Genomic DNA, 18,489 nt, shown 5'->3' with positions numbered 1-18,489 from the left:
GCGAAGACATGACTAAGGCTTTCCTACGCGATAGCAAATTGCTGAGGCGATCGTTACCCATAGATAAGGATTCTAAGAGGGGTAAATGTCAACCTAGAATAGGCCACATCATAGGCAACACATTTGCACATCCGTTTGCAAAATGTCAATGTTTCAATCCAATACACAGTTGCTGTGGAGCAAAACCTACCCCCATACCTTTGGCCGAGAATAAATTTGTGATTTTTACAAAGAAGATTTTCAAACTTAGTTTCTAGATAAATTTAGGAGCTCTAAGCACAAACAAAAACGGTTTGTAAAATATCTGCAATGAAAAATCTCCTGCTTTTTAATTGCTAATTCCCTCCCCTACACTACCGCACGGGATGCCTAGGCCCTTTCTAAATTGGAAAGGAAAGGCTGGGCTTGGTTTATTCAATTTTTATTGGTTAATTTTTGTTGACAGATTGTATATTTTGTGTTGAGCCGAACGGATAAAATAAAGTTGGAGAACTGGAATTTCAGGTCTTATTCTCTAATAGTGAAATAATTAGAGCAAGAATCACTTGTTATGCCCTAAGGTGACACGCAATCTTTTCTAAAAACATTACATGGTCATTATTTATGTTAAAAAGAGATTTCAGAAGACTATTTTTCTCTACCAGGAATATTCGACTACGGTGACTTTGTAAAGCTGGACACAAGTATTATGTGTATGATAAAACATTGTTGCACTTATTTGATTCTTCAAAACAAACCCACGTTTTATCATATTATTTTGTCAGCCCATATATGGTGTCACAACTAAATTCCTCGTCGAGGTTCGTTAGTGTCATTTGATGAAGTTATAAATCATCAATGGTCACCAATTGTGTTACAATTCATCCTGCGATATTTCTTGCTCTCTGTTTATAGACAAGGGGAGTAGACCAGGAAAACGCTGGAAGGAAACGTTGGTTTATTCATTCGAACGAAATCCGACCGCCGCCTTCCAGACATCTCCTTCGCACGATAGACCTTCAAGCATATTTCTTCGGGCTAAACAGGGCTCTCGAGCGGATCAAATGATAGCAAAACGCCTATCCGAATAGCATCTTGCTTGCGGTCAAATACTTCGGAAGAGTAACATTTTTGCAAAGCAATGAAACAATCGATTTCTGCCGAAGCAAGACCATCACTTGAATGCGATGCGTCAGCGAGACGAAATCCGTTACTATGCGGACGTTACAACCACACACTGGAGAATTTCATTGATAAGGCCGGAGTAATGAATTTCACGTGATATTGGATCCATTGATTCGTTTAAGGTCAGAACACACGCGCTTCCATTAGCTGATCCTATCCCAGGCTGATCCGCAATGCAATTTGGTACTAATCCTCGTCGGTACTGACGACCGACGTACCAACGGCAAATTGTTTGACGTCCGAAAATAACAGGGGTCATCGGCCAACCGTTTGTTGGGCGAAGTGCCTTCTCGTGAGAAATGTAAAATTAAGTGTTGAATTGCATCGATTTGCATTGCAATGCACTGTTTGTGTTGTGTCGTATGGTATTGTACTTTAGTGCATTGTATTGCAGTGTATTTTATTGTAGTGTATTTCATTGTAGTGTATTTTACTGTAGTGTATTGTACTTTAGTGCATTGTATTGTAGTGTATTTTATTGTAGTGTATTTTACTGTAGTGTATTTTACTGTAGTGTATTGTATTGTAGTGTATTGTATTGTAGTGCATTGTATTGTAGTGTATTTTATTGTAGTGTATTTTACTGTAGTGTATTGTATTGTAGTGTATTTTGTTGTAATGAATTGCATTGTAGTGGATTTTATTGTAGTCTACTAATTGTAGTGTATTTTACTGTAGTGTATTGTATTGCAGTGTATTGTATTGTAGTACATTGTATTGTATTGTAGTGCATTGTATTGCAGTGTATTGTATTGTATTGCAGTGTATTGTATTGTAGTGCATTGTATTGTAGTGTATTTTATTGTAGTGTATTTATTGTAGTGTATTTATTGTAGTGTATTAATTGTAGTGTATTATACTGTAGTGTATGGTATTGTATCGCATTGACTCATACGGTAGTTTAATATTTAGTTCTGTATCAGCCTTTTAAAGAAGTAAATGCAAAAGTCTTTGTAGATTTCGTTGGGACATTCATCTTATGACTCAACTGTTAACCCAACCAGAAGAAGATCAGTTTTACAAAGTCAAAACAGAACGTGGGAATCTATACCATGCAATACAGTTTAATCCTTAGAATTAATGACCGTGCAAAAGTACAGGCCGAGGTCAAATATTGTCGAGAGCAGGACAATATATTGTATTAATGTACAAAGTGCACGTACATTTTTGAGATGATGCAGATGAAAAAAATGCCAAAAGCCTTGGCCGTCGCTAGAATTTTTCATAGTGGGGGGGGGGGGGGGGTAGGGGTGAAAAACCAGTGGTTTGCCGACAAAATGGGTGTGGCAATAGATAGGGGCATCGTTTTTAAACAATTTTAATTATCATTGATTAAGCTCGCGAATATTTATTCTCAGGTATTTCCCTGTATTGGCGACCCTGCCAAAAACTTCAGAACTGAGCTTGTAAAGATAAGAAAGGCTCACGTTCAATTAAGATGTATATGATAACAGATGCCCAATTCCGAGCTATATCAAACTGTTTTTCGCATTTATACAAAGGTTTTAAGCTTTTATATGAAACAGTTTGCGCATGTCCTGGAATGTCATGGAATTATATAAAAAAGGCAGCTACTTTCTACCAGAAATATTGTTTCAAGTTCGTTTCTGTTGTCTGTCACTTGCTCTCAAACAGGCAGGTCATCAAAAGTCCCTCCCCATCTTGTCAAACGACTCCAATAAGATATTGCATTTGAGGGATATGGTATCCATATGTTCGAGCTAAAGAAGTAAAATTGTGAGAGCCATGTAGAATATTCCTTGATATGAAATCCCAATAGAGAAGGCCACGTTTTGCTGTCTCATTCTTATAAGTTCCAACTATGAATCATTTTGGTGGGCAAAAAAGAGAAAGACAAAAAAACAACCATAGAAGAGAACGAAAGGCCAGTAAGCCTGTCAGTAAAGACAACAACATCTTTTCATTCCCGTCAAAAATACTCTCAATGTTACAACAGCCTTCAAATGCAATTAGGTTGTTCATTAGAATTTACAGTTAAGTATCCCATGGAATTTGACCCAAGCATCGCAATTTCGTTAAAGTTCCCAGCTGATAGGTCCCTTATTTAAACATCAAAAAGCAAAGAAGAAGCTAGTTTGCTGGTAAAAAATTGAACTAAACAACAGTTAAGGAAAGCTTGGCCTCGTTGTGATGTTTTAGGTAGCCTCCAGGTCATGTTGCTTACCAAGCTCGAAGCTAGGATTGATAGATTGATTGCAACAAATTAGATCAGCATAAATGACATAATGGCCTGAAACTGGTAAAGAAGTGGCTACAGAATAAAATACGTTTCATATTTCAAGGAAACTCTTGCTTCGTGCGAAGGGAAGCGTATAATTTCCATAAGTAAAATGAATCATTCGATTAAACTAACAATCAGTTTTAGGAGGCTTTTTGAAGTCTCTCCAAAAAAGGGTCAACAATCCATCAAAGAAGCTAGCCAGCACTTGTTTTTTCTTTTGTTGGTGTCACTGTCCAAATGCTCTTAGGTAGGGTCAAGGCGAACACTAAATTTAGCAAGAAGCCTTTTGTATGTGCAAAGTCCAGCGATTGTCCTTCCAACATAGAGAATTGAGCGAAGTTATCATACTGCACGTAAAAAAGGTCAACATCTGTGGCCTATTTTCACCTCTCCCTCGACCGTTATTATAGTGCGAAAATCAAATCTTTAGAGACAAAGCTGTCATGAACAATTACACCCACACGCGTGTTGAAAATCCTGGCACAAAGCATGAAAAAGAATTGTCTCTGCGAAGCAGCACACATCCCCTTTGAGCAACAACATTACCTTTCTTAGACGAGTTTGTCCTGCATTCTCCCACAGCACAACCTGTTATAAACAAAAATGGAAATGCAGCGGTCTTTACAATCACACTATCCCGCTACAACACACGAAAAAACAGCAAAAAGACCTATACAATATTACATTTACGAAAAGCAACCTTATTATGAGAGGTCATCAGAAACGTGGATATGACTTGGGGTCTTGTCATCGATAGCATTGGGAAAATAGACAGGATTTATAGAATGGGATCATGAGTAAGCTTAATTCTGTTCAGTTGTTATTTTAATTTCCACCCTGAACATTGATTTCATTACTAGTTTAATATATAACTAATGAGAATATAATAAAATGTTTATAAGTCAGTAATGATATTCATAACTTCCATGAATGAAATTTGATGGATTTATTGAATGCAACATAGTTTGGACTTTTTTTGCTCAGATCAGGAAAAAGTGTCTCAAATCAGGTGGTCATGATAAATTGAAATCCAGACGAAAAATCAAATATGAAAATCTGCAACGTGGCAGAGAATTATGCAGACGTCAGTACAGCAAAACAATGCATAATAAACATTTCGAAGAAGGCGTGAAGAAAGTTCTGTGTTGCTCAACGTTTATAAAACCAGAGAAATGTTCTCCGAGGAAGCCTTATTCGACAATTGCCCTCTGTCCAAATTCTGTGTCCAGTCTTGGTTTACATGTTGTGCCATTGGTGGATACTTCAAAGGGTTGGGTGTCTCTTTGCACTCTAGTTAATGGTACTTCAATAAGTCGATTAGTGGCTTTTACATTCTTAGATTTGGGCTAAAATTATTTCAAAGACTCGAAATCAATAATGCCAACTGTTCAGGTCTGTCTTTTTTTGCTTGCAGGTGGCCTTTGTCTCTGTTCAGTAACGGAAATATTGTAACTGAAATGGAAACATCTTACATTTGAAAATAGAAAGCCCTTTGCTCTACTTGATAGAATGAAAGGAAAAATATCCTTAAGTAGAAGTTATTTACATTGAAAAAATTCTTATGATCAAAATAGATGTGTTTTCGAGACTTTTTGCTAAAAATGGAAATTTTTAGGCATCTATGCAAAATATAGAGTATGAAAAACGAAATTCTATCTTGTTTTCCTAAATATCATGCAGTGTCGTCGCTTGACCTTCCAGACAAGGGGACGGAGGGTCATCAATAGACGAATTTACCGACGAAGACATAAATGGAGAAGAATTTAGGTGCTATTTCATCTACATGATTTTACTGACAAACTAAGGATTTTGAAGACAAGCTGAATATTTACAGATGACATCATGAAGTATTTTGGGGGAAGGGTGTCACACCCCCTAAAGCCCCGCTAGCTACGCCCCTGCGTGCAGCTCCCAAACAAACACAACTCTAAATTTTTTGCTTTCGCATTTTTTGGTAAGGCATTGTATTGCCACTTCCGTTGATATTTTGTAAAAATTCCGTGATTGCGTGAAAGAATTCTCTTTGGTAAGAAAAGGGAGATATTAAACGTTTGGTATGTTTCCAGAAGTGAAGCAAGCACGCTTTAAAGAGTCACACAACATTCCTTTTTCATTGCCAGGATTTAAAAATATTATATGTGTATTCAAGGAGAATCATTGCAAACTTCAACAATTTAGAATAAGAATTATAGGTAACTTGGTTTGTGTTGGTTAACTTTAATTTTCTATAACTGAGAAGGATCAAATGAATGATTCTGCTCTTGGTTACCGTTTCGTCCCATGATAGAAGCGAAACTCCAGAAAAGTTCCTGCTTCTTGTTTAGGTGAGAGAATAAGACGTCAAAGCGAGTTAATAAAGCGATTGTTTCATTTTAATATACATGGGTTGCGAAACATCATTGTAGCGAAACTACATAGAATCATATTCAAAGAGCGAAACGTTACTTGGTTTTGGGCGTCTATGTCTCGGTTGCTCGTCTCGACTCTCGGTTGAGTCTTTTTGTCCTTCTATGTTTCAAAATGAATGTCACAAATCACGTGACGTAATCGCTTTCCTCTAGTGACCAGCTGTTGTGCGAGGGGGAGGGGTCTTGGGGCGTAACATTTTCAAATTCAGAAGACTATGTCGTTTATATTGATTGGGATCTTCTGTAAACTTCATTTTAGAAACAGCCTTTTCTACCAAATTTAATAATTAATTAAGAGTAATAGCCAGGTTCGAAATGTCATCGACAGGCTAGTTTTTTAATTTATCAGCGCTTTTGAAGAAAAATGACAAGCGTGACTTTTATGTTAGAACTCATCAAGCTTGTATTGGGATAGAATGTTTCATTTCTAGAATGCTTTCCTTTGCAGAATCAAAGATTCAAACTCTCTTTCTCGATTCTTGCCAAATTAACATTTAGTGTCGCGTAAGAATGATATGGGAATAATTTTGGGCTCAAACACATACATATTTGAGAATACTGAGGCTCTGTTTGATTTTTTTAAAGTCTACCTCATTTTTAAAGTGGTTCCTCATCAACTCTATTTTGACCATCTCAATGAATTTGGCTGTGGTTGCGTTGCATTGTTGCGAGGTTGCTAGGAAGGGCTTGGGGTCAGGAAGAGGCCAAAATATGGGCTCTTGACCGCCATGTCGCATGATTGGTGTTCGGATCAAATCAAATCACATAAATAGAGGCGGATATTTCATTTACCATAGATTCATTCATGATAGCAGTTGTAGGAGAAAGTTTGCAGATTAGCGTAATTTAGAATATTGTTGCGTTTGATTAAAGACTAAAAGCTTTTCTGGAAAAGTTTTCAAATTCGACTTGCGATTCAGATCTAACGAGCTGGCAACAATTTTCCCTTCGAATCAAAAACAGGAAAAGAGCAACAAATCTGCGAGGAAAATGTCCTGGAGGTGGTTTTTCAAAGTGATAATGTTAGTTTGTCCAGTTTTGATTTTGGCTGGAATCCCAAGGAATTCGGGTATGCTCTATCGACGTTTATTTCACGTGTGAATTTTAGGTGTTTATTTACAAATCTGTGGTATGTTTTGATATTGTTATTCAATTAACCGACGTTTTTTTGATAGAAAAGTCAGTTTATTGATTTTCTGACCTGAACCTCAAATGCATTCTTTAGTTAAAATCAAAATAATTTTCCGTGTTGTCATGGAGCTTGTTGACAATTTCTCATGGTTTCAAAACATCACGGCATCAATGATGGAGAGGTTACCGAAACTCACTTCCCTGTTTACATGCTCCCCAGTTGGCCTTTAGTGGTTTCACCCAACCACGATTGCTGGCTTGAAGGTTGTGACTTTGGTTTAGTAGTGTTCTCCGTCAATTTGGTGGACATAACCTCAGTTTTCAGTTTTAATTTTCTTTTATATCCTTTCTTGTGCTTCTGACATGTGATTTTGAAAATTTGCCTCAAACGTTCCTCGTGGAAAGAATTCGATCGTGTTTCTCCATAATCCTACATATTGCCAACGAAATCCTGTTTTGATTTGAAAGATTTGTAAACTCCGACAACAACCTCTTTTAATGAATGAAACGTGAATCACCACATCGTATAGTTATCGTTTGTTTTTGGTCATGGTGAGTCATGTCTTTTCATAAAGTTGAAGTTCTGTGTAAAAGGACATAAAATTTCCTTGTCCGTTTTTGTGATTAAAGTATTTTCAGTAGATATTTCAATCCTAATGTTGATTTGAATTTACTAGAAATTTTACTTTTGTTAAACTTAAGCTTTTAAACTTAACACTGAGGATGGGAATTTATTGAGGAAGGAAGAGTTAATGAGGATCTGACATCTACACAAAAGAAACATCCATATACAGGGGATATTAAGAGAGTTTATAGGATTCATTTATAATTTTTGATTTTATGGAAGGAAACATAGTACAATGAGCATTTTTCTGTTCGTTTTTACATTTCAAGGTCATTTCCTGTCACTTAAAGACTTTTAATGGATTGTATTACTTAGCTATTCAATTAACTGGGTTTCCACCTAATTGTAGCACACTAGAGGTGACATTTCCAATTTTTGTAATCCTGTTTCCGTGGATTAATTTTGGTGGTGGTGAAGGGGGGTAGGGGGTCTTTGAGACTTCCTTTGACAATATTGCTCTTGTGACAAAGGTCTCTGTTGTCTCAGTGAGGATAATTTGGTGACAAAATGCAGATACTGCACAGTTCAAGTCCCATGGGTGTGGGTTTTTAGCACCCAAGTGACACAGGTTAGGAATAGAACAACTATTTCATTATTTTGCTGATTTAAAAAGATCAGTAAAAGTTTTAAACCAAAGTAGCATTGAAAACTAATACTTTTGCCACTTTAGAAAAATTATGTTGAAAAAACTCATCCTTTGATTAACTGTGTCCCATTCTTACTGAACCCCAGTTAAAAGAATTATTGAGTTTGAAAGATAGCAAACAAAATACAAAATTTGTGAATTCAGCCTAAGAAATATAATTTTTGAACAATTTTATCCAGATTTCCTGTTGTTTTGAAAATCCCTAAAGAAAAATGTTTAATGTAACGAGAAAGAAATGCATACGGTCTTGATTAATTTTTCTCTCTTTTGTATGTTTATTTTTAAATTTCTAGATCTGCCTTAAATTATGCCCCACATAGAGCTTTGTTCTGGTGTGTAAATCTTTGGTATCAGGAAATCAGATCCATGGTCTTTTGGTAGCTTTGGCAACACTGGGATATGCTGGCTGTAGCCAGTAAACTGTGAGCGGTGCAAGATCATGCAGAAGCATTTGAAATTTTAATTAAATTACAACAGAGTTTCACACAGCTGACAACAAGTTTTAATGCCCTTATGAATATTTCAGGTGCCACCAAAATAGCTACAAAGGTTTCATTAAATAAAAATGATAGGCAGCTGGTTTAATGGAACTTCTCCGTAGGGTTCTACCAGTCAAAAATGGAGGATTAATTTCTATTCTCGGCTTAGGCTGTGATGTGGTAATAAAAAGGTTGGCAGATTTGGAAATATCCATCAATGAGCATCCACCTCATTCAATTTAATGCTATTTGTATCATACTTTTGAACATACATTTAATCTTAATGCTATTATGATCACTAGCAAAAATCCCTTTCTGATCCATGGCATTAGGTTTTAATATGATCTCGTATCAATGCCTATTTATTGGACAATAAGAGGATTCATTCCAGTTTAAATGCCAATTAAACATTAAAATGTTTCCAATGCGCGCTCTCCTCCTATTGCGTTTTCTATTCCAGCGTTTCAAAGGAAATATTTATCTTACGGATTTAAATCTGCAAATCTCGGAACATGGTATTGAAACAAGGATTGCGTCCCAGTATACACTCCTTTTATCTATTCGTTGCTTTACATAATGGGCCGACAGCCGCCATGCTAAGGTGCAAATTGCGTGAAGGAGCTAGGCCACACCCATGACACACCAATCTTCAAAGTTCAAACCAATACTAGACGAGTATTTATGCATTCTTTTAGAAGTTATACCTGCTTTATCAAAAGCGGCCAATTTCAGGAAAATTTAGGTGTCTTGTTGAGGTTACGGTCTCAGTTCCCTAATTCACATTCTGTGGATCAAAATTGAGGAATTCTTGTTGGTTTCATAGAGTCAAATTTTGGTGATTAGCGAGTTCTACTGCTCGGGGCTGCAAAGAGCGAGACAAGAGCTCACGGCCAAATAGTCTGCAGAACTGTTTTTCTCTGTTTTTGAAGAAGACGCGGTTCGGCTCAGCGACTCAGGTCAAGCACAGTGCAGAGTCAGCTTCGCGCCCTGCGCTGTTTTGTGGCTTATAGGATATATCTTTTGAATGAACAAATTGTTTGCTAGCGGATTTTGTTTTTGTTTTGTTCAGAATGAAGAGACAGTTAGATGGAAGAGGCCCATTCATTGACTTGACAACAGTATAATAATTTTTTTCCTTTTACGATAGGAAATTTTATCACGTTTCTCACTGGCTTCATTCAAAACAACTGCGGGTTAATACGAGACAGACTGGAAACTGACATGCCACTTATGTCGGGAATGACCTGTTTTGGCTAACACTGAAACTATACTAAAATGGCTTTCTTTTATCCCTATGTGCCCAAAAGGAATTTTTGGTAACTCTTTCAGCTAATCAACTTATTGATAAATTCTTTTTGGAAAGGTGTTTTTCTTTATCATTTTCCAGGGTCCCTACTTGACCTCCAGCTTTATTCATTTATTCTTTCGATTTTTCGTCATAAATAAACAATAGAGGCGAGGCTTTGCTCATTTCGAGGTTTTCCTGAAATTAATGCAACCGCTTTGATGTAACTAATGATTCTAATGTACGTAAATGTTCGCGTCATCGGTGTCACAGGCAATTAGGTCACCGTTTTTGGTCACTTAGCTAGCCATTAAAGGAAAACAGACAACGTGCGAATCAGTTAATTACATCACACTTCTTGCTGGATATTCACAGCCTCGCTCAGCGACCAATCTATGGTGAGCTTGAAAAACATAAATCGTTAAACAAATGCCAAATGGAAAGAGAATTCACTGTAAACAATGTATTGTCATGATTGACATTTACACAGGCAGGTTTTCTTTAGAAATTGACCGCCTCTCTTTGGATTGTATAATCGAAAAGAGGCTTTGATTTAATGGCGCTTATGCTGATTGTCGGAGCGGCAAAAAAGCATGCCCCGAGGCCTAAGTTAATACAACGCGAATAAGGTTTTAGAAAGTATTTGTCAATTGAAAGTCGACAAACTTATTTGCCTCTAGCAGCTGATTGAAAATAGAAGCTTAACCGAGTTTGGATTAAGACCGTTACTGCAAAGGTATAGCCTGGTAAACAAATCTTTACTGATTTGAAGTAGGATTAACTCGGTGCTATTTTTGATTAAATGGAAATGTTTACTGAAGATTCACTTGTTATCTTTGGCTGTTTTTGCATTAGTGAAAGACAAGTAAACTGGTTTTGAACTGGTATTAAAATATAGCGGTATTCATTTCTCTTGAAAAATTGCCTGCAAACGCTGAAACTACTGCAGCGGTTAATGGTTATGTGTCATTTTTGCTCATCACATTAAACAAAGCTTGGCATTGTGTATCCTTCGAGCCTTAGCTACAGAAAGTTTTTTGGATGTGTAGCCATTCCGGTCTGGCATAGTGGCTTCTTTATATGCTAAAGACCAGTTTCCTTCACTTAAATACCAGATCGATGGGACACTGCCCTCTGCTTTCTTTCTCACATCTGCAGCGTAATAGACATGCAATATATTTATAAAAGAAAATTCGTGTCTCTGCTATTTTTAATGTTTTGATTAAAGGAGGCAGGTTGAATATTTCGTATGGGGCTTCGTATTTACATCTTGTTCAAAATGCTACTCAGGAACGTAGACGATCCAGCTAAACTCTAGGCCTTGACTCTAGACACGGTTAGATACGCTGTTGATGCTAAACTGACATCTTTTGCTTTGCTCTTTCTTTATAATTTGAATGCAGATTGTAGGATGGCATTGGATTCTCTAGATCTCTATCCTCTTGGACTGGTTCGTTGATTATATGCTATGGTGTATCGAGTTTTTTTAAAAATGAGTGAATAACAATTTTTTGTTTTCAAACTGTTCTTTGAAAGGATCTCTAAGCTATGGGAAATTCACATAAACCCTGAGTTACTGCGTTGAAGTCAATTGATTTGTTTTGAAATCAAAACCGGATTACTTTCTAATTAAAGTGTTTTTAAAATGTCTTTTATTTTAGATTGAATAATGAGTAGTTATTTTGGTGATCTCTTCGGGGTTTTAGCCTCTGGTTATATGAACATGTAAATAGTAATATTAATCCGGTTTTTCTTATCCGGTTTTTCTTCTTGATAGATGCCAAGGCACTCGAAAAAACAGAGAAGCCATTCCAGTTCCACATTGACTTGGCAGGACCTGTGCCTACCAGACCAAGCGTTGTCAATAGCAACAGAAAACGATGCTGTCGCATAGGACGGCAAGCGGCTAAGAAGGAGTACAGCTGCTACGTCACAAGGAATATAGCGACTATTCGCATGAACATGCCCATGAGGTACGGCCTTGTCTCTTCATACCTTTTCTGTGTACCATAATTTAGGTTAAGTTGTCGTATTCCTTGTCGTGTTGTTTTGTTGTGAGTTGGATGGAAATTAACGTGACTTTTCAGGTACATACAGAAGAGAGTTTGTGGGGGACTCGGGGGGGGGGGGGCTAAACCTCCCTGTTCATTCAGAAAGTAGCACTTTTAAACTTCAAGCTTTTACCTTTTGATGATGATTCTTTATGAGCCCCTCTCTTTGTTTTCCCAATAGTATTGCATTCCTAAATACGTAGCGTCTAGGAGGGCGCCTCCTCCCAATTATTAAATAGGTTCCAAAGCTCCGTGGTACGTATTAAACATGGCAAGTAAATCATTGTGCCAAAAGTGTTTCCCTTTTTCTATATTGTTGAAGTTAATGTTTCATGATTTTTTCTGTTTTATTTGATTTTGGCTACAGGCGGTAATAGTTTTCTCAATAACCACTAAACCGCCAAACAGTGACAAATAGGCTTGCTCTTTACGACACCTTTTTTATGATGAATGCACTATCTGTTGATTTCACAAAGCGAAAGCAATGTATCGAATTACCACATCAATCGGATCACCTATTTCTTCATATGTGATTCCATTTGAAATTGATTTGTGTCTGAAAATATCTGTCGCAAGCAGCAAAATTAGATTACATAACGCGGGAATGAATGGGTTCAAAATCCAATGAGCGGACTAGAAGAGAAGAATAAACAGGTTAACTGAGCAATTTACGACCCGTGGACCACATCCGGCCCTTAGGACGTTTCGGTCCGGCCTTTAGGACGTTTCAGTCCGGCCTTTAGGACGTTTCGGTCCGGCCCTTAGGATGTTTCGGTCCGGCCCTTAGGACGTTTCTGTCCGGCCCTTAGGACGTTTCGGTCCGGCCCTTAGGACGTTTCGGTCCGGCCTAAAGGAGTTTGTGGTCAATAAGAATATTACTGAAAAATTTATAAAATATATGTCATGATATTCATGCTTTATGATTTTGTTACTTTCATTTTGAAAATCTTTCCATTTTTTAAAATATTTTTTTAAGGGTCCTTTTCCACCACATACAGCATGCTTTCATATATTTATTTAAATATTGACATGGTATCGATATCTTCCTGGAAACCAGTAACGGCTGAAGTATAGTAAAACTTGTTGCTCCAGGGCTTCCGACGAAGGGGGGCTGGGGGGCAGCTCACTTTTCTGAAAAACAATAGAACTTCTCACAAAATCTTTTGTTATAGGTGTAAAATTTTTCCTTCCCCCCGCCCCCCCCTCATTTCTAGTCAGTGTCGAAGCCCATGTGCGAAAATTAACATTGATATTAACATTGGGAGAAAATTAACATTGCGCAGTCTAAATTTATCGTTGGTTTTGCCATCCAGTACAGTTCAGGTTTCTCACGTGGTCACTTGTAAAATTTAATTGCCCACTCCTAGAGTAAGATAATGTCTGGGTGGAATGTCTTAAGGGAAGATGTGGCTTATATGGCTTCGTCGGCCATATCATCAAAATTTGCAAATCTTTCGGCAATGCCTATTTAGCCAGTTTTTGCAATCTTCTTTTGTTGATGTGTTTGAGTTTGAAAGCATTTGTTTTATGGTCGGTTCGCTAGGAATATATTAGACTTTGGCCTGGAGAGGGTTTGTTTGTGTCAGTTATCTTAAGGCGTTTTTATAGGCCTTCGAGTGAGATATAATCCTAAGTGACAGAATGATTAATCGCTACAGTTAACCTCTGCTCCAGGAGAGTGTTAGGCCTTTGATCCTTGCATGTATTTTTGCCTAGATATAAATCGGCTGTTTATTGACAGAATTGATTTCATGATACATTTCATTTTCAGAGACAAGTTGAAAACATCTGTGCATGGAGACAAATGGGATTTTGCTTTTGCAAAATCCATGGAGTTTTGTGCTAAATTCTACAAGCTCACTAGAAAATTTTACCATTGCTGCAATAAGGAAGCTCGCAACATGGACAGAAAACGGTCCCCATAGGAACATAGTCGCCATTACATCGCCCACTTTCGAAATTGCCACACGGTTTGCTATTAAATTAATAGATTTTACGTAATCTGCCTAGACTTATCAACAATGAATGCAGCCATTTATTCAAATATCATAGAGAGAATCCTTTTTCGTGTTCCTGGTCTTGAAGCTAGTGACCGCGGAAGGGGAGGGGGGGGGGGGGTTGCTACGGATGCTTTAGCCACCCAATAGTTGCCAAAAATGACTTACAACAAAACAAAAAGTCGCTCTTGCTAGTAGCTCGTCTCAAAGTCATAATTTTTTCTGCCATTCTAGCAAACAAACTTTTTGTTTCCGTTCTTTGCCACTGTTATCTTGATGGTGTGTTTGTTGATTAGTCTAGGCAGAAAATATTCGTTTTTTTCATCGTTATGTGGCAATTTTGAAGAACAAAGGCCTGATATTTGTAAATATTTTGTTTCAATTATTGACATGTTTAATGTAAATACAATTCGCCTGCAAATCAGACATCTTTTGTTTTGAGCCAATCGTGCCTAGCGCTAGATACACTTATTTCTACACTTCGAATATATTTCCTTTTAACGGTAGCATATTTATGTGATAACTTCAAAACTAAAATCGAACGTCGCTTCGTTTATCTTGCAAAAGCACTGAATTATCTGGAAGTATTTTGATCTGGAATCTGGAAAACCTTTCTTATTGGTGTTTTCATTAAGAGGCCAGTCGAGGCATCATCAACCCGAGACCCAGAAAAATGTGTGTAGACAAAAAGAGAGGGTTTGGGAGTTGCTGTCCGCAAGATCTTTGACAGTATGACGGCAATGCCTTCTGGGATTTAAATCCATCCAATTCAACTTTTTTAAGATTTCATTCTTTACCGGCACAACTGCTGTTAATTTTTGAACTAGAAAAAGCATTTTTATTTATTTCGGATTTCTTGTACTCAGGTTTCATTCATGTTTTCGTCTAAATCATTTTGCAGTTACAGATATTTGTTAAATTGTTTTGTTAGAAAACAGCCAAGTTATCGCAATTCTTCGACTCTGATTCGTTGCTTATCTGATGTCAATTGTTAATCACGTTGTAAATTATCACTCTGTTTATGAACTCACTGCACGAAAGCTAACTTATTTGTACCATACGTTTGTGACTGTAGAATCGAGTATATTTAATGACGTCACATTGGTTAATACAGTGTTGTTGTATTGTTACCTAAATTTGATATTAATTAATTTTTATAATTTGATAATGGAATTGTACCAATTGATTGCCGCATGTCATGAAATTCGCACACAAATGGTAACTGCATTACAACATAGCGATGCAATAATCCCTCCCCCCATTTCTGTTCTTTAACCTGATTCTAACTATAACTTGACTGCTCACAGCCTTGAATGATAAGATGCAAGTGGCTGTAGCTGTGTGGCTGCTGCGTAGTTGCAGCTGTATGGCTTAATTCTTCCTGCAAATGGTTTTCGGACATTTACAACTTTGGGACATATTCGGACGCATGATGCTGAATTTGCCAAGCAGTTCACTTGCTTATTCTTTTGCTGTCACTTTTTTTGACTCGTCTTCCCTATCCGTATAAGTCTATAAAACTCATACAACGAATGTAATTAATCAATGTATATAGAATATGTTAGTGGCGGTATCGCGCAGGTATATAGCTAGCTAGTGTGTCAGCTTTTTGTATTAAGCCAAGTACTTTTTGTTACCCAGACCCTTTTTGAATTTAATTCTCATCTACTGTAAATGTTGTTCGTAGCAGGACAATCGAACCGGCCTAAACTTTTTCACGGGAAAAAACACTTTCTTGAATAAAATCTTACTTATTGCTGTTTTATTCTTGCAATCTGGATATGATACCGTTTCAACACAATTAAATGAGTCGAATTCATTTTCATTTTTATAAAACCACAAAGAAAGTGAACAAATTTATTTCCTCGAACGGCTAATTTTTCGAAAAATGCCTTTCACTTCTTTGGCAGATGTTTTTCAGTTAGGTCCGAGGATTCAGTTGCCTAATAATTCAAATTAACCGTTTTGAAGAACATTTAGTCTGAATGATAACCCTTTTTAGGCCAACTTTTCATACCTGCAGCTTTTGTTATTCAAACAAATTTCATGAAAATCCACTCAATGATGGTATGGTAGTGCTGTTGTTTGCAACATCTAGTCTTATAAAGACAGTCGATGGTCACTAGGCCACTTAACATAAGCGCCATCCACTAGGTTCAGATATCACTTTTAAGATTTGGAACTACTAAACAATTCCCACTCGAAAGCGACAAATAATCATGCATTCAATTGTTCTAGCATATCGCTCGAACAGCAGCTACGCTTGACGCCACAAATGTCGCGCAAATTAGTGCGTGTATCCAGGAAAGCAGGCCAGATGATAACGACATTATAATAAGATAAAGAGCGAGAGGAAAAAATTGAAAGAAAAGAACGACGCTATCCTTTTCGTGCTTAAATGGAGAGGGGAATGGGTTTACAGTTGATTAAGATGTTTTATGTTCCATCATTTGAGAAAGTTAGCACGTGTATCAATTGAGATCAGACCAATGAGTGACCAATGTGTGACCAATGTATGACCAGAGACCACCAGCGTCTATGGATTAACAAAGGTGACAGGCCGGGAGAAGCGAAGAGACACGACAAGACAGGAACGGCTGTCGAGAGAGAGGTCCAGCTGTACCAAATGGAAAGAAACTACATGTTATCAGTTTCGTCAAGTGTAAATTGTACAACCAGAAGCATATATAGCTAACGAGCCAAAAAGATTCATTTGAAAAAGGAGCAAATCCATTAACAATTAAAATAGTGGCAGTCAACTTGTCCCATTAGATACTAGTTTGTCGCCTTACTGGTTTATAGAAGTGTCATTTGGAGCAAAAATGTAATTAATCTGTTGAGCAGCCAGAGAAGAGACAGTGTTTTTAGTAGCGAAATACATACATAACATTCAAGCATTTACACGAAAACTAGCATAGCTCAGCATTAAGGTGGTTAAGAATGTCAAAGCGATTAATCAAAGGGATTACAAATGTCATGTGATTGTCATGTGACTCTACTTGACATAATAAGTTCAGCACCAAAATGTTAATCAGCTTGTTTTTTCATGGCTAGAAGGTTTTGTTATGTTGTGAATATAAAAGGCTATCTCGGATGGGAAACTTAATTAAAAAATGGAAAGGAGGAGAAAAAAATGCTGGGAAGCTCAGCACTGAACCCCTGGCCTTGTTTCATTGTTTTTAGGGAGGTTTTAAAAGTTACCGCCTTCAGCCCTGTGTATGTTCGACGCAGGATTTCCACTTCTTAACATTGATGCCTGGGCCGGATTCAAGGGGCGGATACATAATAAAAGTTGACGATCGCGCTCTAAAGCAATTCAGCAGGCGGCCTAAGGGGCCTACTCATAGTCAAAGGTGGAGTCATGATGAGGGCCCAGTCCTCGGGAACCAGAGCAACTAGGTCTTGCTTTAAAGGCAAAAGACCCTGAAGTTTACTATGTCGATTACTTCAACCACTGTAAACAAAAATGTAATTTCACTTTGCTGAAGAAAGTTATCTAGATTTACGGTCTAAAATACTATTACCATGTTTTGCAAGCGTTTACGTTGGAAATGCAATTTATTTCGCTAAGCAAGACTTCTGCACTTTGATTGATGAAATGCCTCAATTGGACGTCTTTCTCTTTAGGAGCGGAGGTTGTGGACACCAACGAGTTCTTGCAGTAGTTCTGAGGGTGGCGCAGGGACTGGGGAAATATTTGAAAATTTAGCCAGCTGTGAAACATTCAAATTGTGTAGTGAAACATTTTACCATTATAAGTCTTTCTAAACTCTCCAGCAAATCCAACACGCAGTTGGAACAAAATATCTTGAGATTCAGAAGTGTACACCCACTGTGCACCTCCTCCGTATAGATAAAGAAAGTTAGGAATCCTCCAACCACATCCACTTTCTTCCCTTGCTAACAGTTGCGCGGCACTGTAATCTAGCACAGTGTTTACAGCCTTCGCTCGCACAGGCATCTACATTTTCCCAATTTTAGCCCGGGGGCCTCCAGGCACCACGCACCATTCTAGAAGTGGGTGGCTTGAAAAGTGGGTGACCGAAAATTTTTGGGTCACGCCTTTTAGAACCCTGGAAAATGCCTCTTTTAGAAAATACTTGCTTCTTGCCACTTATTTCTTACAAGCAATCCAACTTAGAGATAATATCAATTACTATAAAAAATATTTTGACAAGATAAGACACCGAGAAAATGAACAAAAGGGCTCCTAGTCAAGACCAACTGCTACTACTTGGGATCTGTGAGAGTAAACTTTCCACAGTTGAGTTTGAATAAACCTTTGTAAAAATTTTCTAACCTATTATTGCAAAAAAGTGGGGGGAGGGGTATAGCGTCTGCTAGCCCAATGGTTGCGTGGTGCTTGGGGGCCTGTATAACCTCTCTATGTCTTGAACATTCATGATGCAATATAAGCCAGTACTAAATTATCTAACAAACAATTTATGAACAAATCAAAAT

General features: G+C 37.5%; 1 protein-coding gene across 1 annotated transcript; it reads left to right on the top strand.

Annotated features, from left to right (window-relative positions):
• The first annotated feature begins 6,577 nt into the window (after positions 1–6,577).
• On the top strand, positions 6,578–15,664 carry LOC135689225 (uncharacterized). Its single transcript, XM_065206376.2, has 3 exons — positions 6,578–6,883; positions 11,758–11,953; positions 13,803–15,664. Exons 1-3 carry the CDS (start codon positions 6,805–6,807, stop codon positions 13,954–13,956), a joined length of 429 nt encoding a protein of 142 aa, XP_065062448.2. The 5' UTR covers positions 6,578–6,804; the 3' UTR covers positions 13,957–15,664.
• Positions 15,665–18,489: the final 2,825 nt, after the last annotated feature.

Source organism: Rhopilema esculentum, chromosome 9 (genome assembly GCF_057945365.1).
Source record: "Rhopilema esculentum isolate cy_ngs chromosome 9, ASM5794536v1, whole genome shotgun sequence".
In the NCBI taxonomy this organism is placed as follows: domain Eukaryota; kingdom Metazoa; phylum Cnidaria; class Scyphozoa; order Rhizostomeae; family Rhizostomatidae; genus Rhopilema; species Rhopilema esculentum.
The sequence above is the reverse complement of the archived record's forward strand: the minus strand, read 5'-3'. Positions and strand labels throughout refer to the sequence as shown.